This window comes from Aulonocara stuartgranti (assembly GCF_965226115.1).
Source record: "Aulonocara stuartgranti genome assembly, chromosome: 7".
NCBI classification, from domain to species: Eukaryota; Metazoa; Chordata; class Actinopteri; order Cichliformes; family Cichlidae; genus Aulonocara; species Aulonocara stuartgranti.
Window position 1 is genome coordinate 20151906 of NC_138945.1, and position 25347 is coordinate 20177252.

Genomic DNA, 25347 nt, shown 5'->3' on the forward strand with positions numbered 1-25347 from the left:
TGGTCTAATGACACTCAGTTCTTTTGTAAATTGCAAATTTCACAACTGAGAAAAAAGAAAGAAAAAAAAAATCACAAGAACATGATAGGAAATATCCAAATATCAGTACTGGTGACTGGCAAAAACATGGCATTTACCAGGGTCACTGGCTGATATATCATATTACATAATATCATCAGTAGCAGAAAGCATCTGAAAATCCATTTTCCCACCTTTTTGTCACCAGGAAACTGAGAGACCTTGGACTAAAACTTTCATGACAACTGAGGGAGTGTTGTTGGGTGACTATGTGTGAGGATGAGAGAGAGTAAAAAGGGTTTTACTTAATCTCTTAGGTCAGCTGGAGAAATGTCAAAGACCATCGGTCTAAAATCGCACCAAATTGTGAGCAAATCCCATTTAAGTGGATAATATGAAAAATCCAACATGCTTGTGGTTCTATGAAACTCTCTGGGGATAGAAGTGTTACAGAACCCATTACCATCCCCTAAGAAGATATCACAAAAGAAAAGCCATGTACCAGTGTTGTTATGTCTGGCACTATGAACTCATATGCTATAAACTGGGTCACCAGCCTGTTCTAGTGCTGTATTTTATTTCTGAAAATAATACGTGAAACAGTTTCCTTTCAGTGAATCTTAGCCTGGAGAAGAGGGTTAATGAGTAAGCAGGCCAAAATTCTTATGCAGGAATGCAGGTTAACCATTCTAGCCATCAGGAGGCGTGAAGTTGGAGGCAAAGTGGGATACTACCCATCTTGCTCATTACCCATGAGAATGGGGAGAGTGGGTGCTGTGAAGCCCGATTGTTTTGTGGCCCTTGTTATTTTAACAGAGACCTACAGTGGAATGTTTTTTATCCTCACTCAGGCTACTGTGCAGGCCAGCTCCTCTCTCTCATTGGACTATGGTCCTGCTCATTATTGAGGGTGCTTAGAAGGCAGCGGGCCAAATCAGCGAGAGCAGACAGCCTTCACCACTTCAGCGCCCCATTCTCTGTTTTCCAAAGTGTAGAAATGTTTGTTCCCAGAAATTCCTCTGAATTCCCATACCATAGCTAGAAAAAAAGGGGGAAACTAAACAAAGATTAGTCTGCTGCTTTTCGTGTTTAAAAGCCTAGGCTACAGTCACAAGGATTTTAAAGAAAATAATCCTGGAAACGTGATAATGTTCTTTACTCTGCACTTTTCCTTTCCTCCCACCTTCCTCTGTCACGGCTACCAGTCCACAAAATGGATTTGAAAACAATCACCTGCAGCTAAATAACAGAAGCACACATAATTCCAGTTTCTCCTGCTGTCTTCCAAGTTTATCCCTCAGCAATAAACAAAAATCTAACCCTGCTCAAAATCATCTGAAAACAAGCCTAGCCACACTTTGGGGGCAATGTGGCATAAAAGCACCAGATTCCACTCTTGCGTCCAAAAGCACAAACTAATAAAGATATGAGAAGGAATGTGTTCATATCCTCCAAACATCAGACCTGTGGTCTCAGCTGGCAAGCACATCTGGAACAGAAGCTGGTAAGAGGTGGTGGGGAGGGGAGAGGGGTTACCCTGCGCCAGGACTGAGGTGAAAATCGTCCTGAAGGTTTTGCGTGCCAGGAAAATTCAGTACCAAACTCTGAGTGAACCTCTATTCCCCGAATCTTACTGTACAGTGCAGCCTGCAAGCACATGATTCAAATTTAAAAAACACACCCGTGTGTGTGTGTGTCTTGAATTTGAAGAAAGGCTTGATCAAGATATCTTTTGCGAACACGCCTTATGACACAAGCAATGAGAATTCATACATAGCTAACTAGGCTGCACACTACTGAGGTGATAAAATGCAACTTTAAGCCAGAATTATGGTTTGAAAACCTCAACCTTCACTACCTGTTAAAGTAGCTGATGTGGTGCTCCTTACTGCGAAAATTAATCTGCTGTTGTATTCACAGCTGTGTCCCGCTCATGCTTGCTTATGAAAGAAACTGAGCAGAGCAGGAGTGACTCAACTAAATAAAATGGGAAAACCCAGTGGTGAGTTTTCATTATTTTTGACTGACGTACAATCAGTAGACATGCTTTTCCACATTACTTATGAATGTCTAAACAGGGATGCTTATAATTACAGCAATGGGACCAGTACCTTCCAAGTACGTCCCGTTAATCATCTCTTAGCGTTGGTGTTTGTCTTGTTTTTTGGTTGTTTTTGTTTTGAACAAAGCTTGGGTAGGAACCAGAAAAGAGAGCTTAGACTATTTTGTTGAATATCAGCCCAGCTCTGGACCAACAGCCCTCACTTCTCATTTTGGTCTCTACCTCATCCGTTCCATTTCTGTTAATCACAGGGTTGCTGTGAGTACAGTGACATGCAGAGCTTGGTTTTGCAAAAAAACCTCACTCCAGCTCCCCCCCACCTCTTCCCAGCACACACACACACAAACCCAACCCACTGTCTATATTCCTATTTTTTCCTCTTTTTCTTGACGGTGCCCCATTACAGCCACTTTAAACCTGGTCAGGCACACAACCTAACCTGATCGTTATATTGTCTGCAAATTGACCTCTGACCTTAGGTTAATTACCACAGAAAAGCGGTGAAGTTAAGGGGGAGGGGGGCCAAGCTGCCTTTCCCGATAACACTATACCGCTTCACCTTTTGTTAGGGTTTGGAAGGAGCGTATATGCTAAAATGTTATTCGGATTTCTCATAATTATCCAAAAATTTCCAGGTAGAATCACTTGAAATGAGTCAGTCTGCCAGTCTTGTGCTATTCTTGAGGTGGTGTTTCCACCCTCGCAAGATTACAATACGATGTGATTAGCTTAGAGATGCCCCATTTGTCATGGGTTCTGGACTAAGTTAACAAGACATGACGCATAACTTTTAAGGTCGAGACGTATTAGTTAAATATCAACAGTGCAGCCTGCTATTAGTTCTGACGATGTTAGTTTTGTTATTAGTTTAAAAAAAAAGGTGGAAAAGACATAAAACCTCCGGTATTTGAGGCTCCTCACGAGTTACTCAATCCCTCGGTTATCCCGGTTTGGCTAAAGTTAGCTAGGACACTATAAAGTTTGTTTACATCACTTTCTGAGCGGTTCATAAAAAAGCTTACCGGCCGAGACGAGCTACAAAATCAGCTGTGAGGGAAATGTTGGTGCTCGGACGAGGTTATGAGTGGGCATACAAACGGCACCAGACGCCATCCCATCCACAAAGCAACATCTTGGATCGTAACTGTCGGCGAGGCAGGCAGGCAGGCGGAGAGGCAACAGGTTTACCTTTCCGCGGAGCAGTCACCTATAAAAATCCACTTCCACTGAAGCTGGCCACAGCGAATGAAAAAAAAAAAGTAAAACTGTTCTTCTGAAACTCCTCAGAAGCTGCGCTTGTTGGCCACTAAACAGTACTGCTCTCACCACCAGAGAAGCCAAGTTACCATTACTGCTGAGGAGTGGAACAGCCCCTCCCTTTGCGCGTGGGCTGACTGGAAGTAACCAGACACCTTACTGTGGCTGTCTATTGGCTCTCCGCGAGGGGACTGTCATTTAGCCGTTCCTATAGTAACACAGTACCAAGTCATGGAAGCAGAGTATGTATCCAGATCGCCGACGTTTCTTAAAAAAATGCTCTTATAAAATTAAATATTGTCCACTGAGTTACATTTAATAGTTGTATAAGAACGAAGTTTTTTTTTTTATTACTTTAAGATAAATTTCTCTGAAATACACCACTTCCATAGGGTTATGTATGGTATGTGTGTGAATCTGTGTATTTTAATATAACTGAAAGGCTGTTTTTAAAGAGTTCTTAAACCATGGGAAATTATGACGGACCCGACCTGTTTCCTGTTTAAAATAATTCCAAAATTAACCATGATTTCTGTATATCCCATAACATCAAAATGAGTCAACTAAGCAGTCAGGAAGCAATTCACTGCTGAGTACTTCCTTCCTATAGGTGCTCTTGTCTTGATGAGCTATTTTTGTGGTTTACTTTGCGCCATCTTGTGACATTTATTCCTCATTACAACCCTTAGTAGCCAGATTGTGGCCAAGGGTTATCTCTGCCTGCCTGTGCCTGTTAGTGCTAAAAGACATGATTATTATCACCAGCCATTGCCTGCAGTGATAAGGCTTGATTACTTGACACTGATTTTCCACTTAGATTGAAACCAGTATTATCATTTCAGCAGATGATGCCATTGCATATAAACCATTTCATTTTTTGCGTGGGCATGTCTCTGTAGGTGCATATTTAGTCTATTTCTGAATGCAATAAGACAAATATTTTTGCTATGCCTTATATTTTTAGTCTTATCTGTAGGAATTGTTATACTTTTATACGTATAACAGTCTGTTGGTGGGGATCTTACAACATCAGCACTAGATCACCAAGCACAACAACTCAGTAACAGAGACAAATATGTTGTGAAAAAATAAATAAATAAATAAAGGAGAACAAGAACAACGAAACCAGTACAAGAATCATTAATACATGATATGCCTATCCATTATGGCTAACTATTATGACGCCCTCAATAATCTGATAGGCCCATCAAAGAATATGTGACAGAAGATAAGATTGCCTCTTTATTTTCAATTCAAAGCATTTCTGAGGATGCTCAGAATCATACTCAATCATTTGTTAGCTAGTTAGTTATAGCTTTCCTTCTAAAACATGTAATATTTTCCACTTTTGTTACATTGTTATGATAAACCGTTACAGCTGTTGGAATGTCCTGTTGTGTACCTGTTGTCTCCTTTGACTGACTAGCCTTTAATCACTCTACATTACCTGGAGCAGAGAGGCCTCATCTGGGGACAGAGTCTTAGCAAGTCCTTGCTAAGCCTTAGTAAGGAGTTCTGAATTTTAGATTTCTTCTTCCCGCTATTTCTATCTGTACTGTCTTTAATACCTCCTTATTGGTACTGGCCTGAGCCCTCGAGGCAATTTGCAGTAAAACCCTGAAAGACTGGATATGCCTGTCATGACAATCTTGAATGTGGGGCACCTGGAACTGTTGGCTGTGTGTGTGTGTGTGTGTGTGTGTGTGTGTGTGTGTGTGTGTGTGTGTGTGTGTGTGTGTGTGTGTGTGTGTTAGGGTGGTGGTTTTCCAGTAAGTTTAGCCTTTGGTTCCAGCTGGAAAGCATTAAAAAATCTGACCCTCCTTTGCACTTACTTTGAAATTGGGTCCTCTATCTGTGTCAAGTTAAAATAAAACCTTGGCAATAAATTGTCTCAGACACTTCAGAAGTCAATGTATACAGACTGGTGTTTTGAAGCTCTGCATGTAAATCCCCCTATTGTCCCCAATATTGTGTCAAATCCCTTTTAATTTATGGAACCTGGCCTCGGTACTTGACAGTGATGAATTCTCACTCACTGAAATTCACTAAGAGGCATCAGAGCAGATTATGCTGATATTTTTCTAGTTTGTGATTACAGTAAGTTAATTCAGTGGTTTCACAAGCCTGGGAACAAAACAAAACAGCAACCACTGCCTCTGAGTTTCCGTGAAGCTGGTGCATTTATCAGCTTGGTTCAGGGGGGATTTGTGACAAATTATGACAGAAAAAGATTTTTTGTTTTTCTTTTTGGTTGCTTGGTTGGTTTTTACAAGAAAAGACATTCTATCAGCGTTTAAGAAAGCAAACCAGTGTCAGAGGCAGACTATTTTTCCAAGGTTGGTCTGGCTGAGACTATTACATTGATGTGATTATCTCCTTATCTTCTTTTTTTTTTTTTTACTTCTTGGCTGGTAAATCTCACTTAGGCTAAATATTCAATGTTTTGGTCCCTCTCCCATTTGATTTACATATGCAGGTTTCCATGCAGAAGTCTCTGTGTGGAAACCTGCTGACAAAGCGCTCAAAACAGTTTAAATGGCTGCTTTGTTTAATCAGAATCAGAATCAGAATCAGAAAGGGGTTTATTGCCAAATGTTGAGCAGGTTTACAACATTAGGAAATTGCTGCGGTGCTTCAGTGCAAACATAGTGTCATAAATAGCACTTAAATAGACATGAAAAAATAAAAGTAGGGATAAGAATTAAAAGTGCTATGTAGAAAGATATGTGCATGAGCTATACATGAGATATATACATGAGAATAAGAATTAAGAGTGCTACGTAGAAAGATATATACATGAGTGCAGGTGGTGATCAGTGCCAAACATGGAATGATGCAGTGACACAGCGTAGGGTCATGTGTTAGTGGTGGGAACAGTCATATGGTTATTGTTTATGTGTCCAACAGCAGAGGGGAAGAAACTGTTCTTATGGCGAGAGGTTCTGGTGCGAATGGACCGGAGCCTCCTGCCTGAGGGCAGCAGGTCAAACAGACTGTGTCCAGGGTGAGAAGGGTCAGCTGAGATCCGAGCTGCACGCCGCAATGTCCTGGAGGTGTACAGGTCCTGCAGAGATGGGAGTCTGCAGCCAATCACCTTCTCAGCAGAGCGCACAACACGCTGCAGTCTCTGTTTGTCCCTGATAGTGGCTCCAGCGTACCACACGGTGATGGAGGAGGTGAGGATGGACTCGATGATTGCAGTGTAGAACTGCATCATCGTCCGTGTTGGCAGGTTGAATTTCTTCAGCTGCCTCAGGAAGTACATCCTCTGCTGGGCTTTCTTGATGACGGAGGTGATGGTGGGCTCCCACTTCAGGTCCTGGGTGATGGTGGTACCCAGGAAGCGGAATGAGTCCACAGAGGTGATGGGGGTGTCAGTCAGGATGATGGGGGGGAGTGGGGCTGTGTGCTTCCTGAAGTCCACAATAATCTCCACTGTCTTCTGGGCATTCAGCACCAGGTTGTTGTGGCTGCACCAGGACACCAGATGTGTTTGGGTGTGTAAAACTATCCCTTTAAAAAAATAACACTGTACTGGTAGTATCTGTAGTACCTTGCATATACTCTTAGAACTGGCTGTAGTTTGTTTGAAGTGGTCAGATGAGTGGAGTAGTCGGGGCTGGCAGCAGCCACCGATTGCCAAGAAAGGGTGCTACGATGTTTATTTCAAATACTGATGGAGAAGTATAGAGAAGGACACCACCATATTTTTGTGGATCTAGAGAAAGGATAGGATAGGTGCCAAGAGAAGAACTGTTGTACAGTATGAGGAAGTCAGAAGTGTGAAGAAGTTTGTGAGGGTGATGCAGGACATGTATAAGGACCGTAGGATAGTGGTGAGGGCAAGGAGTGACAATGGATTCAAGGTGGGGGTGATATTATATCAGGGATTGGCGCTGAGCGCTTTCTTGTTTGCAGTGCTGATGGACAAACTAACAGATGAGGTCAGGCAGGAGTCTCCATGGACTATGACCTGTAGTGAGAGTAGGGAGCAGGTGGATGAGAGCCTGGAGAGGTGGAGGTATGCACTGGGGAGAAGAGGAATAGTGTAACAGTGAAGACGGAAGACAAAGTAGTAGGTGATGAACACAGTGCACAAGAGAGGTGACAAAGAGAGTGCGGACAGGGTGGAGGAGGTGAAGGTGAAGTGTCAAGGATGATAGAAGGGTAGCAGCAAGAGTGAAAGGGATAATTTACAAGACGGCAGGGAGACCTGTTATGAAGTATGGTTTGAAGAGGTTGGCACTAGCAAAAAGCTGGAGGCAGCAGATTTGAAGATGCTAAGGTTTTTATAAGGAGTGAAAACAGACAAGATTGGAAAAATTAAAAATGAGTATCTCAGAGAGACACCTCACATTAAGCAATCTGGAGACAAAGTTAGCAAGACAAGGCTGAGATGGTTTGGATATGTGCAGAAGAGGAGCGATAGGTTTACAGAAGATGCTGAATATGGAGCTGCCAGGCAAAATGAGAAGACAAAGGCCTCAGAGGAGAATCATGCGAAAGGAAAGATGCAAAGGGCTGATGTGGCCAAGGAGGATGCTGATGTGAGATGGATGCAGACGACCAAACATAATGAAAGGGAACAGCTGAAGGAAGAAGTAGAAGCGTGTAATAATGTGTACGTGATTTTAATTATGTCTCTTCTGCTGGGTTATCTATGAGACCAACACAATATCGGCAAAATAATTTTTTATCTTCAAAGTAAGACGTAAATAAAGTCGAGAACAAAAAACAAATAAAAAACCCAAAACAACAACAACAATAAATGCAAAAACATTATTTGCATAGACACGCCCCTGGAAACCTGAGAAATAACAGAGCCTCATATCCTCAATGTTCTGCGTGACCGCACCAGCGGGACGGTACAGGATGGGATGAGAAGATGCTCTAACACGCCCCTCCCATCCGGGGGGACAGCTTCCATGTGATCTCTCCCTCTCCCCTCTCTGTCCTGGCTTTGACGTCAGACGTGCTCCTGTTCGATTGCCATGGCAACATCGCCCCCCATCGCCCCTCCTCTTCCCTCCCTCTCCTCTCTCTCTCTCTGCTCTGGTGAGGTCCACAATGGTACAGCCAGCATCTTGCAGCACAATGGTTGCAAGGTGGTGAGCTGAGGGAGAGTGATTCAGCATCAGCAAACCTCGGTTCGGTCCACCTCTGCTTCTTTTTCCCCTTTCTCTCTCGTCTTCTTTTTCGGACCCCTTTTTCCCTCTCACTCCTTCGTCACATCAATGATTTTTTTCATGAAGCCTTCAGCAATGGTCTCCGCAGTGTTTCCCGTCGGGATGTTTTGAAAAGGACAGGCACTGGACTGGGATCGTCATCAACTGGCACGGAATGGTAAGGCCGGACGGATTTGTTTTATTTCAGTGTGGACGCGATGCTTGGATCTCGTGCCTGGCCGGAGGGTGGAGTGATGAATATTGATCGAAAGGGAAGGTTAATGAAGTACACTAGTGATGCCTCAGTGAGGGGGGGAAAGGGACAGCGATTGATAAATAAATAAATAAATAATCAACCCCATCTTGTGTCATTCACAGCCGCGTGTGTTGTTCTATAACTCACTAGCAGCGCTGTGAGGGATTTCATAACGACGCGAGCCCTGGCCTGACAAAATATCTCGCATCTTGCATTGCCTTGAACGCACATCATCGGTAATAACATCATCCAAATCGGGTGAGAGAGAGAGAGAAGGGGTGCGTGTGTGTGTGTGTGTGTGTGTGTGGGGGGGGGGGGGGGGGTATCCAGGCTACCTCCCTTTCCATACATCCATACAGTCTGATTAGTCGGTGTTAGAGCGCTTTATGTATGTTTGATTGGCGGCTGAAACTGGATGTTGGCTGAGTGATGCTCTTCATATCTCTTCATAGCCTTACACAGGATACATATTGGAGGCCTACATGCAGGGCTTGTCCCTCCTCCTCCCCCTCACAAGTCAACTGCGCACCTTGTGCATTATGCAGACCATCAGTACTTCACAGAGATGATGGGTGGGGGGGCTTGCCTCATATCTTTCATAAATGCTGCAAAACTGTGTCCTCGTGCAAACAGCCTGTGCTATAGTGGTGATTTATTGGCCCATATGGGTGTTTCTAAGAGTCACGGTTTTGCTGCTGTGATTGTTTATAGTGTATATGAAGAGAAACAGTTGAAGTAATTTCTGGGCTGTTTGTCATGAAAGATGAACTTCAAATAATCCTAATCCTGCAGACAGAGAGAGAGAGAGAGAGAGGTGCTGTTCAGCCCTAATGTGGGCTGCATGCTGTGTAGTGGATTAAATGAGATGAAGCTGCAGAGGAAGGTAATTTCTCTAAATCAGCTTTGTCCTGAGTGCTCGATCATTGGGAAGGCATGGTAAACCCACCTGACCCACTGCACTTATTGCTCAGGTATGCAGGCGTGAGCAGGGCTCTCTGTTCTATTACTATTTCTTGTTTTTGTGCAGGCCCATAGTCATGGACTAATTCCTGGCTTTATGCTGTGCAGTGGAGTCAATAGATGTTTGAAGGGATCACAACAAACTCTTCATGTTCACGACAGGAGGAAAATAGAGTTTTCTTTTTTCTTTTTTTTGTGCCGTGACCTTGGGTGCTGAATTATTCAGGAGCAGGCTTCCATGTTTGTGAAAGTGCTGCAGGGAACAGGCTTAACAGTTAAACAAAGCTTTTTTTATGGGTGTCTCTGCAGCAGCTGAAGAGTTGCTTTTTTATCTCTTTTTTATTGGATAAATAGGCTAAAGGTTCTACCCTTTCTCCTCCTTGTCATCTTTAGCTGCCAAAAAGGAACTTTTTTTCCCCAAAACACCTCAGGTGAATTTCAAAAGTAGCTCTAGCATTATATACATTTATGTTTAAAAAAAACAACAACAGTCTGTTTGATTTGATGTGATATTGACTGGCAGTGAAGCAGCTTGTTTATATAACGGAGCATCATCAATAGAAATGGTCACCAGTAGACTAATATTATGCTGCACCACTGCACTCATTTTTTTCCACCATTCTGTTTTTGTTTTGCTGAGTCTGGAGCATCAGTGCAATAATCCTTTGTTATGTAATAAAATAAGGCAATGCATTAAGTTGAGATAATGGAGGGATTTCAGGCTTTATTAATCAGCAAAGTAGGGAATGTTATCTTCTAGCTATTATTTGATTGGTCACTCCAGTCAGTTTCACACAGTCTGTGGTAATGTCTTCAAATGTCCCGTTTTACCCAAATAGCGCTCCTAGTCTTAAATATATTCAGCTAGCAATGCTATATAACAGCAAAGTCATTACAAATGAAACCACAGGGAGGAGAGGAATGAATAAACAACAAAAAATAATCATTGAAATTACTGTCCAGTTCAAGGTAGCTAGTCTGAAGCTGAAAAAAACCCCCATCTTCCTCCTGATAATCAGTTACTTAAATATCCACATCAGTCATCTGAGGGCCTGTCTGTCATTGCTCTCTTTTATGGAAGGTCAAACTTATCATTAGATGAGGATGGGTTACTAAGGAACGCTGATTTAGTCTGCCATCACCCATTGACCCCAGCTGAGCATTGTTCCTAGCTGTGGATTGGTGCTAATAATCCATATTACAATGCCAGCTCAGTTATTAACTTGGATGAATTCAATTCAACAGTTGTCTCACGATGGATAATTAAACAAGAAAGGAAAAAAATATGGAAAACGCTGGCTGTGAAAAAATGTAAGCAAGTAAGGGAGAGAAGATTTATTTAGCCAGCCTGAAGTAGATTAAGAAGTGCTTGGTAAGTGGTCACACTTAAAATCACATAACTATTAGTAATGTACTAGATATAACTGCTTAGAAAGCTGACAAATGTGCTCCATGGACATCTTTCATAGCATGCTCTTATTTATTTTAGTTTTAAAAAATGAAATTCTCGCTGTGCGCCAGTTTATTCCCCCCCTGAGTTGCAGTATTGCTTACAACTACAGACAAACAGTGACAATATGCCTGCAGCATGGGAAATGCAGTTATGTAATTGGATTTGATCTGACAAATATGCAGCTTTTATTTGCCTTTACAGATAGCTGCGTGCAAGACTTTGAGCTGTTTTAGATTTGATCTCAATCTTCTCACACTGCATATGAAGATAATTAGGAGACAACAAAGGTCACCGTGGAAACCTTTGTTGGACCTGAGGGTGGAGGTTTTACATAAATTCATCAACACAGGGAGGTCGATTTTTGTTGTTTTGCTCAAACTGAGGCGTTTACAAGTATAAAAGTTCAGAAAGTATGCCACAGTTGAAACAGAGCAATAGAAATGTTCACAGTTCACATGACAGTGCTGAAAACGTCTCTGTCATTATGGCAAAATAAAAGTTAAAAGTGTTCAGGATGCCATTTTTGCAGGATGCGCGGTGTGGTCCAGCTGTGGCTCTTCTTCTCCTTCTACTGAATGTGTGTCAGGTCTTGCAAGAAAAGCTGTAAATCAGATGACCGCACTCAGCACTTGCCAAAGGTGTACATGTCGTTACTATGCAGCCTATCAGAAAACTGCAGCGTCAGCGTGGTTTTTCGGCCAGCGTGCCTGCTGTTTACCTAAAGCAAATCAGAGGATGCGAGCAAGACTACGTACGAGAGCAGAGACAGAGGAGGTGAGCAGATTTTCAGCTGCGAAGAAACAAATCGATGGGTGTCAGCGAGCGTTCGGATTCTGACACCCCTTAGATGGGTCAGTCCAAGTCTTGTTCTCCTGCCTGGGCCCTGCAGTTACTTCTCTGTTTTCCCCGAGCCCAAAAGGGGGAGGCTGTGCTGCGTTTAGCTCAGGCTGCACAAGGAAAAGACGAGGCATTCGCTGCATACTGCAGGAGAGGCTGAGGCTGCTGAACCAAGCACTCACAATGGAGCTCCGAGGGAGGGGGAGGGGAGACAATTACAGGCAGGCTGGGAGCCTGGGAGTGGGAATGGTGGGAGCGAGGGAGGGACAAAAGACAGGAAGGGTAGGGAAAAATGCAGGCTCTCATCAGTGCGGACGATGGAGGGAGGAATAAAGAAACAAGGGGGATATGGGCAATGTTGTGGTGCGAACTGGGTGACATCAACAAAAGGAGCGGAGTGGGAAGAAAGAAAAGATGGATATGAGAGCAAACATTGGTATCTGTGGACATTTTGACTGGCACATGACTGGCTTTATTGTGCTTTATCATTACTTTTTAGTAGTCAATCAGCCTGACAGCACAGACAGTGCCTGTGCTGAACAAAGGATGCGGTGGGGAGAACCATAGAAGCACAATAATGCCATCCTGTAGCAATGTGCCTGAGTTCAACCCGAAAACAGGCATAAAATGCCTGCTGAAAGCAGGTGAGACATAGCTACCACACAAAGACGAGCATCATTATTACCTGTTTCCAACACCTGCACCTTTAACACTGTTCCCTCCGGTGCTTATTATTACACTGTACCATTGGCTAAAATACTTTTTTTCTCTGTCTCTGAGGCCGCTATGTCTATCATTTGTGTCTATGAATATTTTCAAAAGTAGAAATGGCAGACATAGTCAAACACACCTTTCGATCCTGAGAGACTCTTGGTAGATATTGGCATGGCGCCCCTTGGCTGCAATTCTGCAGCTAGTAATGAAATGGACCTCCGTGACACACAAAATATATCTCATAACAGATCCTTTAATAATAGTCTGTGGGCTTTTAAACTTACCACACTTGAAAGGTCAGAGTCAGAAGAACTTGACGGTACCCCAAAGCCTCTTAGCTTTACTGCAAAGGTTTTGTACTGGTTATTAGTTTGGATAACTAATTTTAGTATTGGTGTTGACCACTTTATTAATACACACAGCCCACAAAAAAAAAACACCAGCAAAATCAGTTTTTGAAGATTACTTTTGTGTTACCTCAAACTAAGGTTTGCCTTTCCTTTGACCTGGGAGACAACTAACACTGTATCAGGACCGTGTATTACAGTAGACCACCTCCAGTTCAGACCATATTAAAAGGAGTAACTATTTCACTGTATCCATACACTGTATCTGTGATTAGGTGAGTGCAGCCTTGCTAGCACTTCTTAAAAATGAATGGGTGCAAAACTGTCTACTTGTTCAGCTGGCTGGGCTTTGCACTGAACTCCTTTGTTGAGTTTGTAACTAAACACTAGCATGTTAAACTTAAAAGAGAGGAAAGACACGGTAGGAGGAGTCAAAGATGGAATAATAACCATATTCGGTCACAGCTTCACCTGTCTTAGCCATGCAGAGCAGGTGCATCTGTTGCCCCAGCTAGCAGCCTCACAACATGAGCACTGAGCACCAGATACACTGTAGAGCATCCAAGCTCTCCTTTCTGTAGCATCTGCAGATACTTTTTTTTAAATGGCCTGGATCAATACACTAAGTGTTCATACAGGGTAGAAGGGATTTACCACGAAAGTTACTGCAGGCCGCGCTCAAAACTAACTTACAGAGCGTGGTGGTCAGTTTTCTCTTTTAATCAGTTGCTCTAGTGTTTCTGCTGATCATGCACAATTTTGATAACCTGGCGTGGTAAAATATGATCTGCATTTTACTGTAGAGCTACTGTAGTTTGCCTCACCTATAGTGATAATGTGACTGGTTTGGTTTATCAAGAAAAAGCCTTCACCATTTACACTTAAATCTTTGTATATATTATAGCTGAAAATCACTGTCATACATTTAGTGTTTTATGTGTTACACACACAGATAAATACACCAATACTCTCTTTGGAATAGTTCTATGTAAAAGACTATTTGAATGAACACTATATAATATAAACCTTTCTGCCAGGTATGTGCAAAAAAGAAGCATCAGAAAATCTTAAACCTCCTACAGTTGATTGGACAAGAATTAGGAACTAATGCTGTATTTTAGGATCATGCCTCCTAACTAAAGTGATCACTAGTTGCCTGAGGTACAGTTGTACCCACAGGGGTGGATGTAACACAATGCCCAGGATCCAAATAACAAGGATCAGCTACAAATGCAGGCAAATGCATGTAAACAGCCACTCCAATTAATCCTGAGATGTACCATACATCATCTACATTAGCCCATTTTAGATAATTAAAACCTTTCTGGATTTCCATGCTGTCTTTTTCATTGTGCCGTTCTTGAGTTTCTCTAGTTGTCTCTTAATGGCAGTTGGTCACCTTTTTTGTAATCATACAATAGATTCATTTCTGTAAATGCAATGCTGCATCTGAGACAGTTTATTTACGGCCTATGTGAAATAGCCTGAATTTGTTTGCACTGCGTGATTTCTCCTCTTTTTATATGTCTCCTATTTTTTTGTGGATGACTGTTAGCAATTTAAAAAAAAGATGACTGAAGGTGACGCTTACATAAAAACCAGAGCCAATACTTGTAAAACTCTTTATTTTACTTTTTAAAATGTATTTAGAAACATTTTTAATCTGTTTTCTTTCTTTCTTTCTTTTATTTGTTAATGATTCCATTTCTACAGCCTGCTTCCCCATCTAATAATTTGGGACTTTGGACATGCATAAAATATAAAGTTATTGTTTCAGTTATCTATGTCTCTTGTTTAGTTTAAGAAAAAAGAAAGAATCAGAGCTAAATCAATGTGTTGCTGCTTTTGTGTTAAAAAAAAATCTGCATTAGTAATGATCCTTTTTTGGGAACAGTAAAGTGACTTTGTTTGTCTGTGCGCTTTGTCGTTCACTAGTTTGCTGTAAAATTGCACATCACCCACACGTCCATAACAGTTATTCAAATATGTTAAAGCAATTACATGGTCTGGAACTGGGACTGATGGAAGTTCGCTCACTTGGCTTAACTGGTCCTGCATTTAATAACTTTGACACAGGCTCACAGTTGTCATTTTCAAACTAGGAAAACAAAACAAAACAAAAATGTCAGGCATGTGTCAGTGCTACTAAAGTCCTACCGACTGCTGCGGTTTATAGTTTACAATGCAAAGACTCCTCAACATCCTATAAGGCTGTTGCTTTCTTAAGTGTGATGCAATGTAGAGTAATACTTCGGAGACAGTTCTCACCTTCATAGAGTCAATCCAGTTTTAAAAAGCACAGAGCTGGAAAGTGAACTTCCTGAAAATGAAAACTTTGTTCTCTGAGCTCCTGAAGCAAGATATTAGCACCATGCAAGGCGATTGTGGCTCAAGAGTTGGGAGTTCACCTTGTAATTGGAAGGTTGCCGGTTCGAGCACCGGCTCAGACAGTCTCGGTCGTTGTGTCCTTGGGCAAGACACTTCACCCGTTGCCTACTGGTGGTGGTCATAGGGCCCGGTGGCGCCAGTGTCCGGCAGCCTCGCCTCTGTCAGTGCACCCCAGGGTGGCTGTGGCTACAATGTAGCTTGCCATCACCAGTGTGTGAATGTGTGTGTGGATGACAGGTTGTGTAAAGCACTTTGGGGTCCTTAGGGACTAGAAAAGCGCTATACAAATACAGGCCATTTATCAAGGCATTTATGCTGCCATTAGCAAAGTTAGCTTTCTTATAAAGGCAATGAATCTGACATGAGACATTGTACTGTTGGAAACGGTATCTGCACTGCTCACTCTAAGCTGTTTTCTACACAGTTTTGTCTGATGCTGCGCTTTCCACACTCCTGATAGAAACCCCTGCAACCATATTAAACATGCCCTATACATCACAGTCTTCTGCAGAGCAAGGCTGAAGGTGAAAGGCATTTTAAAGCAGAGTAAGTCATGCTTGTAACTGCTGTAGTGTTATAAAATCCTCACTGGAATTTAAGGTCCATTCAAAATAATGTAGGCAGGTCTGAAAACTCTTCACAATCTTTGAATGAGCTGAAAATCATCCTTATCCTTACTTTTTGCTTATTCAACCTCTCAATCAGCTGATGCCGGCTTGTACTGAGGAGATGTATTGCAGTCAGGATGATAAATGGGCAGTTTAAGGAGTGGTGCTGAGCATAATTGTAGGTGCAAGCAGCATTTCGGCCATAAGGACAATCAACAGAATGTAGTCACAGGGTTAAACAAACAAAGCACAAAATCTGGTGGGTTTTTTGTGTTTGTTTTGTGTGTGTGTGTTTTTAGCTGTGGGCTAACGTGGGAGGGAAGAAACTGTTGTGGTGCGATTTGTTTTGGTCTGTCGTTTTCATTGCTTTTTCGTGAATAACTTTTCCTGATAATTACCCAATCTTTCTTGTTTTTAACGACGCGCCAGACAGCCATCATTTTAAAACTGTAATCTCCAAAAAATGTTGGCTCCCAGGTAAATTGTTTATGGTCTGTACTCAGTCTCTCCTTCATCTTTCATTTGTTCTGATGAAAGTGTATTCACCATCTGCTGTTAAAAGTCTTATGGAAACGTGTTGCATTAGAAATGAAAGTGAACTGTTTATTTATATTTTTTTTAAAGCAAAGAAAGCATAATTAAAACATGTTTTACTAGTTTTTTTCTAAGGCTGCAATATTTTTAAATGAACATCTGCATGTAAATATGCTGCCAGGTTTGACAGGACTGTAGTGTGCAGGATCCCGCCACCATCTAGGTGTTGTTTACCAGCGTATACTGCTGGAAGACAAACAGTTTGGCCTGTGAGGGGCCGATGGCGCGATATGGCAGCCTCGCTTCTGTCAGTCTGCCCCAGGGCAGCTGTGGCTACAATTGTAGCTTGCCTCCACCAGTGTGTGAATGTGAGAGTGAATGAATAGTGGAATTGTAAAGCGCTTTGAGGTTCTCGAAAAGCGCTATATAAATGCAATCCATTATTATTATTATTATTATTATTATTAATAGCTTATGTACTCAGACAGGTAAAGATTAGAGCAGCACAGATACAGCTAGCCCCACGCCAGGGCTGATTCAGTGTTGACCTGTTAGAGTAACAGCAAATATTATGCTACTTAATGTGGTGACCGGGATGCTAGTCAAACACGCACATGTGGAATGACATTACTATAGTGGTTTGACGTGTTGGAGACTGTGGGCTCAAAAATCGCACATCTTTCTCGTCTCATTGCCCTTCCTTTTTCTTTGTTTCAAAACAGATTTGAAAAAATCTGTTTATGAATGATTATTAATTAATTTCTCCTAATTTAATAGCACAAATTCCTAACACACCCAACAGTGAAATTCACCCATTTACTTGAACACTTTTTCAAGTGAAATAAGCTGAACCAGAAATCTCCCACCTTCGAGTCCCTTATCTCTTTTCTAAAAGCTGCTTTGCTCCCTTTGGATTCAGCACACATATTAAAGTGGGAACTGTGACAGTATTAGAGGACAGCTAGAGTTAAAAGAGACATTTATGTCCATTTGCTCCTCGGAGAAAATTGCAGAGTCGGATCCTTTCAATGCTTTGTGAGAGACGAGGACGTCCTCCAAACTGTTTGGTGACATTTGTGTAGTTTTACAACCACATGTGAACTCCCGAACTACCGAAAAAGGTCTTTTTACCCCCCCTCCTTCTCTATTTTTAGTAGCATCATTAACATCATGTATGAACTTATTCGAAAGACGTGGTCTTTAGCCCTCTGGGACTTTCATTACCTGAAAACCCCTCAAAGATAGAGTGATTGTGGGCGAGCTCTCCCTCCAGCTTAATGTGGGAGCTACTGTCATTCAGAGCTTTCTTTCCTCTTTGCTTCACTCTGGCAATGAAAAAAAAAAAAAGCTAAAGAAAATTGGCAAATCTCCAGTTAAACCAAATTTACCCATTAGCTGCTGTTTCACAGTGAAAGCCTCGAAGCTTTACCAAAATTCACTGCACTGCTTTTATGCAAATGCAGTCTTTGATGGTACTGGCTTTTGAAAAAGCTTTTTCACCTGTGATGGTAGTGTTAAATATATTCCGCTTGTGTAATCCTCTTAGTTTCCAAACTGATATGTTCCTGTAGGTTGAAAAGGTTAACAAGTTTAGTGTTCTAGTGTTAAAATAGGAGGTTGGATAAATGCATACAGTGTCAACAGGAAAACGGTTGACATCACTTTTTTTATTTGCATTTGTGGCACTAAGATTGAAAAATCAGCAAAACATGTAGTTGCACAACATATATGTCACGGATTGATTTCTGTGACATGTCATTGTATATTGAGATCAACTATCAATGCATAAGCACACGGAGATGTTTAGCCTTAATATAAAACCTTACAGTCTTGGTAGCTGGGGATCGGTCCGCCAGGGCCTCCGCTCCCGGCTGCCGCCCAACTCACATTGCACCCGATCCCTACGGTGCCTCCTGCGGGTGGTGGGCCTGCAGGGAGATGGGCCCATGTCCCTTTTTTGGGCTGTGCCCAGCCGGGCCCCATGGACTAAGGCCCGGCCACCAGACGCTCGCCCCCAGGCACCCTCCCCGGGCCTGGCTCCAGGGCGTGGCCCCGGTAACCCTATCCCGGGCAGGGTGAATTGTTGCCTCGATGGTCTTTTCATAGGGGTCTGCTGAATCGCTCTTTGTCTGGTCACACCCTACCAGGGGGCAAAAGCCCCCAGACAACTTAGCCCCTGGGATCCCTGGGACACACAAACTCCTCCACCACGATAAGGTAGCGATTCACGGAGAAATTCATCTGACAAGGATGCCCCCTGTGCGCCTCCTGAGCAAGGTTTTCTGGGCATGTCCCACCGGGAGGAGGCCCCGGGGCAGACCCAGGACTTGCTGGGGAGATTATATTTCTCGGCTGGCCTGGGAACGCCTTGGTGTTCCCCCAGATAAGCTGGAGGAGGTGGCTGGGGAGAGGGAGGTCTGGGCTTCTCTGCTTGGGCTGCTGCCCCCACGACCTGGCCGGACAAGCAGAAGAAAATGGATGGATGGATGGATGGATAGATAAAACCTTACATTTGGCAAAAAACAAACACAGCATATCAGCACAAATACCTCATACCAGCTGTCAAGCATGGCAGTGGAGTGATTTGGGCTTGTTTTGCAACTGCAGGACTTAGATGGCTTACAGTCATTGGATGGACCATAAACTCCTTTTACATACCAAAGTATTTCAATTTCAAACGTGAGGCCATCTGTCCAACAGCTAAAGCTTGGCAAGAATTGGGTAATGCAACAGAACAATGATCCCAAGCAGCAAATCTACAACTGGATGAGTGAAAAAGAAAAGAATTGAGGTGTTGCAGTTGTCCGGTCCAAGTCCAGACCTCAGCAGTGCATAAATGTTTGTATGTAAACCCCAGTGAAGAGAAGATATGTAAACAAGAGTGGGCCAAAATTCTTCCACAATGATATAAAAGACTGAAAAAGTCACACAGAAAAAAGTTGAAGTGGTTTTAGAAGCTAATGAATGGGGGTACTAGTTTTTAAGGGTGCTGATCAGTAATTATTTTTTAAACTTTGGGCAGCTATTTCTTTGTCTCTCCTGTCTTCAAGCTAAGCTATCTAAAATTTAACGAACCAGATCTCACACAAAGGGCAAAAGAAAGCACGTTTAAAAAAAAATATAGATTATACTGTTAGCTTTAAATTTACATTCACACAAAACCTGTTTTAATCCATTTTAAAAGGGAAAACTTGCTTTCAGCTGTTTTGGAATTCATCAGCAAATATCTTCTCATCGTCTTTCACTCATCAATGGGACCACCTCCTCATGTCTTATTTTCAACACGCATTGATCACTGCAACCACACTGCAATGTGCTCTGATGAAGAATCGATAACTGGTCAGTTCATATTTATCGAGGACTGGGAGGTGACGAATTGTTGTTTTTCTCATTTTTATTGAGAATGATGGGAACAGAGTAGAGAGGACACAAGTGAATTTTCCTGGTGGGTTTCAGTCCCCACACGGGGAGAGGTGTGAGTGTTGTTTTGCAGAAATACAATAATAAATCTTTGTTTTGCCATTGTATATGTGACAAATTGCCACTACCCACACCCACACCTACATGTGCTCACTCTCTGCTTCTCCTCTGTTTGTGTCTTTCAGGTATTTATGAGCAGACATTTCTTATATAACTGCAGCCAACCAGTCCTGGATGTAAAGATAGCCTTTTGTCAGGTGTGTGTTCCTTACAGGTAAAAAAGGTACAGTATTCATTCACTTCCATTCCCTCTATTCTTACTCTGTATGGGTTTTTTTCCCCCCTGTGTATGCAAAATGAGCTCTTAAGCAGTTGTGTGCTCAAAAAACAATTTGAAATGTTTAATTAAGAAAAACAACACAATGTGTGCAAAATGGTTTGATTAAGAGGTTTGACGCAAATGTCCTTGAGGAGCCTTTATCAGAAGTTGACGTGTTTTCAGCCTTTTGTTGATAATTCATTATGTATATCAAAACAATTCAGCTAGCCTTGATTTTCTACTTTTGTTCAACACCTCCACTATTCCTCTTTAACTGAGGTCTATACCAAAAAGAATGCAGTATAATCTGCTCATTACTGAAGCTTAATTGTTGTCTCCACAGTGTAAATACAGAACTCAGCTGGGGTTGTGATTCCATAAGATAAAAAGTCTTTATTTTGACTATTTTTACATACGTTGTGTTGCTTGTTATAAGGAAAAAAACACAGACAATTCAGTTGGAGCTCAGATAGATTGGGATGTTTGCACTGCACACGAGATTCTAGCTGAATGTTCAATAGCTGCTAAAGATACCAGATATATAGGAATAATCTGATCATAAGTTTGGAGGACATCGACCTTCAGCGCCTTAAAGCAGATTTATCAATCTTTCATTGTGCACAAAGAAGATGGTTCAACCATAGCAGTGCATATGCAGTAACTTTGCTTGTTTTGTGAGCTGTGTTATAATTACCAAGTCTCTAATTACCTGATATGCTTTGTTGTGGCACCATTTGGTTGCCTGCTTTGCCCAAGTAATTACAGCCTGATTGCCGGGTGAAATGTAGTCAAGTAAGGACTAAAGCTAATGTCGTTAGAGGGGCTTTTACAGAGATTATATTTCTGCATTGAATTCGTTCAGCTGTAAACTCGGCTAAACCTTATGTCCTGTCTTGTTTATTCTACTTTACCATTTTTACCAAATATACCTTAATGTATGCTTTTTTTTTTGCCTTTACAGCAGTTAAATGCATGTTATGATGTGATGCTCTTCTTAGATATTAATGATGGTTATTATGGCTATATATCATATAACGTATAACAATGATTCGATATTGATTTTACAGTTTTTCTCAGTCGCTTTGGTGCATTTCTCACAACAGAATTGAACTCTCCACCACTACTAAGGCACTTCTCAAAACAATTAGTGCAAACTGCAAAACATGGTGGATAACTTGCAAAAGTGAGTCACTCCATCAAAAAGAAAAGTCAGGTGTCCAAAATAAGTTGTCAATGCATCAACAACAAATCCCTTGAGCAAAACAGACAATACATTCATCAAAAGCAAGTACTGATACCAAACAAAGTGTCAGGGCTGTCACAATTACAAGTCATTAGACCAGCACCTTTGGTCACAAAATCACATGGTCTGAACATGTTCCCATTGTGACGGATGTCTTTGTAGGTGCTTCCCAATGACATGTCAAGTCCGGACCGCATGCATGGCATGTTGAAAACCATAAATTGTAAAGGACAATCAAGACACTCCATATGCACTCTTGATAATATTTAATTGAAACTGTTCACAGCATTGTGCAAACTGGGGAAATACAGTAAATCAAACATTTTACAGCAAACAAACTCACCTAGACAGTAAACCTCACTGCAGTAGTTACGACTCAAAAAAAACAAACTGAAAAACAGACACTGCTGCATATCAATCATTGATATCTAGACGCTCCCGTCTGTCTGCCCACATATTTGCATCAACATCACAGCGTATGTCAGCTCTATCGATGCATCGGGGAAAGTATCTTCTGGAGTGTCGAATCCACCCTCTGCAGGACTCTGCTGTGATGTCATCACAAGCTGCATCCATAGCTGCTAGCAGGGTCATTTGGGTATGTGGATGCCTGTCATATACCTTCCACCTCCAGGAAGAGAAAAACTCCTCAATTGGATTCAGGAATGGACTGTAAGGAGGAAGAAACTCCATAAGCATCCTGTCGTGTGCTGCAAACCACTGCCTGACTACAGCAGAGTGATGGAAGCTTACATTATCCCAAACCACTACATACATTGTCCGATTGTCACCAGGATCATCCCTTCCATTTTGTGGGATCAGGTCCCTATGAAGAGCATCCAGAAAAGCCAACAGGTGTTGTGAATTGTATGCACCAATACGAGGAATATGGGTGTGAACACCATTCTCTGAGATTGCGGCACACATTGTAATATTCCCTCCTCGTTGGCCTGGGACATCAATGGTGGCTCTTTCTCCAATGTGATTCCGTCCACGCCGTCTGCCTTTTGCGAGATTGAATCCCGCTTCGTCAAGATATACAAACATGTGCAGGGGTTCCCTGGCCTCCAACTCCAGGATATGCTTTACAAAGGATGAGAATCAGACAGGTCTGTAATGGTGCATTTGGCAGAACAGATTGTACAGTTGGAATTGTACATAGGATTACAGTAACATGCATAAATGTAGGTTGAGTACATGGCCTAAACTGTTACAGTGAACAGAGGTACATATGCGAACATGTGTTACCTGTACATACTGGTGACGGAGCTCCTTCACTCGATCACTGTTCCGTTCAAATGGCACTCTGTACAATTGCTTCATGGACATTTCATTCCGTCTGAGGACTCTGTCTATGGTGGAAATTGATATTGACTGAATATTTCCGAAGATGGTGTCATCGTTTACGACAGTTCTTTGTATTTCTCTCAGTCTCAAAGCGTTGTTTGCAGCCACCATTGCACAAATTCTTTCCTCTTGCTGCGGAGTCATAAGTGGACCTCTTCCACCTCCTCTAGGTTGTCTGGCAGTCCTTTTTGAGATGCAGATGGGAAAACACACACATGTAAGCGCAAACATGCTTACAGTGATTGTCACAGGACTATCATTCAAAACTCCTTTCTTTACAGCATTACTGTATTGTACCACAGCACACTATGCCACACCTGGGCCAAGTCTGCGCTTCAGTTACAGTACGTCTATGTGTAAGGATCTGTAAGGTCATGTCCTAATGCAAGTCTCCTGTATGACTATGAAAGTGCAGAGCAAATTAGTTTGTGCTGCATACTGTAACTAGATTACGGTGTGCTCACCTGTTTTCCCGACGAAATGTCTGGATGATAGAACTTACAGTAGTTCTCCCAACATTTGGCTGCACCCTTCGACCAGCCTCGGCCATTGTGAGGCCATGGTTTATCACATGATCCACAAGTGTTGCCCTGATTTCGTCAGGAACGTGTCTATGTGGTTGGCCTCTTCTCACCCGGTTTTGTCCTCGTCCTCCACCGATCCTCACTCCTCTTCCACGAGGCTGACGTTCCATGTTCTGCTGTTTTGTAGATTCAGTATGCACCTCATGCCAATCCTGTCTGTTGGTTTACATTGCAGTATATATGTACTTGTGGAGTGGGGGATGCTGTGCCGCGGTTCACCTGTGACTGGGTAGGAGAGGCTTTTCATTGGTTGCAAGTAGGAGTGACACACACCAATTTTCATTAGTGTGAGATAAGGTTCACCTGAGACATGTAGTTTATGGAGATTTTCATGGGAACTCCTCCAAAATAGGGTTTTCAAAATGGGTGTATGAATCGTTTGACAAGCTGTTCAGCAATTTTGAGTGCACTGACACAAGCAATGCAATGAAGACTATTAGTTGTAAGGACAATGACTATTCAGCCGGTACAAGTATGAATAATTGTGACATTCATGATGAAAGAAAGGAGATAGTGATGAATAGGAAGTCAAACGTGACCATTCTTTAGATATTTGTACTCACTCAACTGCTTCATGTCCAAAGGCATTTGCCTTTGGACGCAGTGAACGTGAAACCGCCACAGGGTTGTGCCAAAACGACTACATGTTGTGGTGGTTGAACTAACTGTTGTGCAATGTTTAATTCTGTTGTGAGAAATGCACCAAAGCGACTGAGAAAAACTGTAAAATGAGTAGCCTGATAAAAACAAATGTGCAGCCTAGATGTGTTACATATGCATTTTATGTCATCCCTTTGCAGGGTTTTGGAAAACAAGTGGATGTGTCATATATTGCCAAGCATTACAACATGAGCAAAAGCAAAGTGGACAACCAGTTCTACAGTGTGGAAGTGGGAGACTCTACCTTCACAGTTTTAAAACGCTACCAGAATTTAAAGCCCATTGGTTCTGGAGCTCAGGGAATTGTCTGGTAAGTGCTCAATGGTACATTTCTCTAATGTCTTATTTTATATCATATCAAGTTGTTTGATGGGCTTTGGTGTAATCTTTAATGCTCAGTTAACTCATTGCTAGCTGATTTTCTAACGTTTGTTTTTAATGTTGGAGTGAATTTGTGAGGTTTTCTGAATAATTTTGCTAATTAATATATATTAAAGTCATATTTTTTATTCTTCTGAAAAGCCTGGAGAGATTTCTTCTTCTTTGTTCATTTGCACAAATGTTTGGTTTAAACTTAATCGAGGCAAGCAGGTGCAGTGATTTTAATTGTTTGAATTATCTGTGTCTGCTGATAAATGTTAATATCTTTAATGTTAGGGAAAAAAATAATCATTAAATGATGTTTTATGTTGACATTGGGAACATAGGCTGTATATAAAAGATGGAATTTAACTTTTTTGCTTGTAGAACTGATTTAATTCGTCATGGCATAGGTTCAGTAATGTGTTGAAAACAGACATTTTGGTCCATGGTGACCTGATAGCCACACAGTTGCTAGGGATTTTTCAGCGGCACATACATTATGGGAATCTTCCATTCCAATCCAATAGAGCATTCCAAAGGTGTTCTACTAGACTGAGTCACATTTGAAATGATCCTGCTGGAGGCAGCCATCAGAGGATGGGCTCACTGTGATCATAAAGGGATGGACATGGTCAGCAACAATAATCAGTAAGGCTGTGGTGGCTAAATGATGCTAAGTTAGTACCAAGTTGTCCAAAGTGTGCTAAAGGATTTTCCCACACCGCTACACCACCAACAGCCTGAGCTGTTGATATAAAGCAGGACTTGAATGCAACATTGTTTCATGTTGTATGCAGCGAATTCAGCTCAAT

At 42.0% G+C, this 25347-nt stretch overlaps 3 protein-coding genes across 14 annotated transcripts in view; 1 reads left to right on the forward strand and 2 right to left on the reverse strand.

Annotated features, from left to right (window-relative positions):
* ptpn13 (protein tyrosine phosphatase non-receptor type 13) overlaps positions 1-3498 on the reverse strand; it is a 49695-nt gene extending 46197 nt beyond the window's left edge. For all 3 annotated transcript variants that reach the window (XM_082539656.1, XM_082539655.1, XM_082539654.1), the window contains exon 1: positions 3103-3498. The gene's annotated coding sequence lies outside the window, so the exon portion shown is untranslated. The remainder of the gene's footprint in view (positions 1-3102) is intronic.
* A 4828-nt stretch (positions 3499-8326) lies between these two features.
* The window catches only part of mapk10 (mitogen-activated protein kinase 10), a 42889-nt gene continuing 25868 nt past the window's right edge, over positions 8327-25347 (forward strand). For 4 of the 9 annotated variants that reach the window (XM_082538207.1, XM_082538213.1, XM_082538215.1 and 1 more), the window contains exons 1-3: positions 8330-8680; positions 20205-20276; positions 24313-24482. In XM_082538207.1, the coding sequence (XP_082394333.1) occupies positions 8678-8680; positions 20205-20276; positions 24313-24482 (245 nt within the window). In that variant the 5' untranslated portion in view covers positions 8330-8677. Of the gene's footprint in view, positions 8681-20204; positions 20303-24312; positions 24483-25347 lie in introns of all 9 variants that reach the window. The other 5 variants (XM_082538210.1, XM_082538208.1, XM_082538209.1 and 2 more) reach the window with 5 other exon arrangements.
* On the reverse strand, positions 21492-24227 carry LOC309709750 (uncharacterized protein). 2 transcript variants are annotated; one of them, XM_082538568.1, is made up of 4 exons: positions 23393-24227; positions 22830-23112; positions 22357-22664; positions 21492-22251 (listed from the first exon to the last, which is right to left on the reverse strand). In XM_082538568.1, exons 1-4 carry the CDS (start codon positions 23620-23622, stop codon positions 21996-21998), a joined length of 1077 nt encoding a protein of 358 aa, XP_082394694.1. In that variant the 5' UTR covers positions 23623-24227; the 3' UTR covers positions 21492-21995. The 2 variants fall into 2 exon arrangements, with proteins under 2 accessions (XP_082394694.1, XP_082394693.1); XM_082538567.1 differs by having other exon boundaries at positions 21492-22664.

Excerpts from the sequence above, each read along its gene's own strand:
- LOC309709750 (XM_082538567.1), bottom strand. The coding sequence starts at position 23,622 with ATGGAACGTCAGCCTCGTGGAAGAGGAGTGAGGATCGGTGGAGGACGA. Across the intron at positions 23,113-23,392 it reads ACATTTCGTCGGGAAAACAG|GACTGCCAGACAACCTAGAG; the intron begins GTGAGCACACCG and ends CATCTCAAAAAG. Across the intron at positions 22,665-22,829 it reads TCCGTCACCAGTATGTACAG|CATATCCTGGAGTTGGAGGC; the intron begins GTAACACATGTT and ends TCCTTTGTAAAG.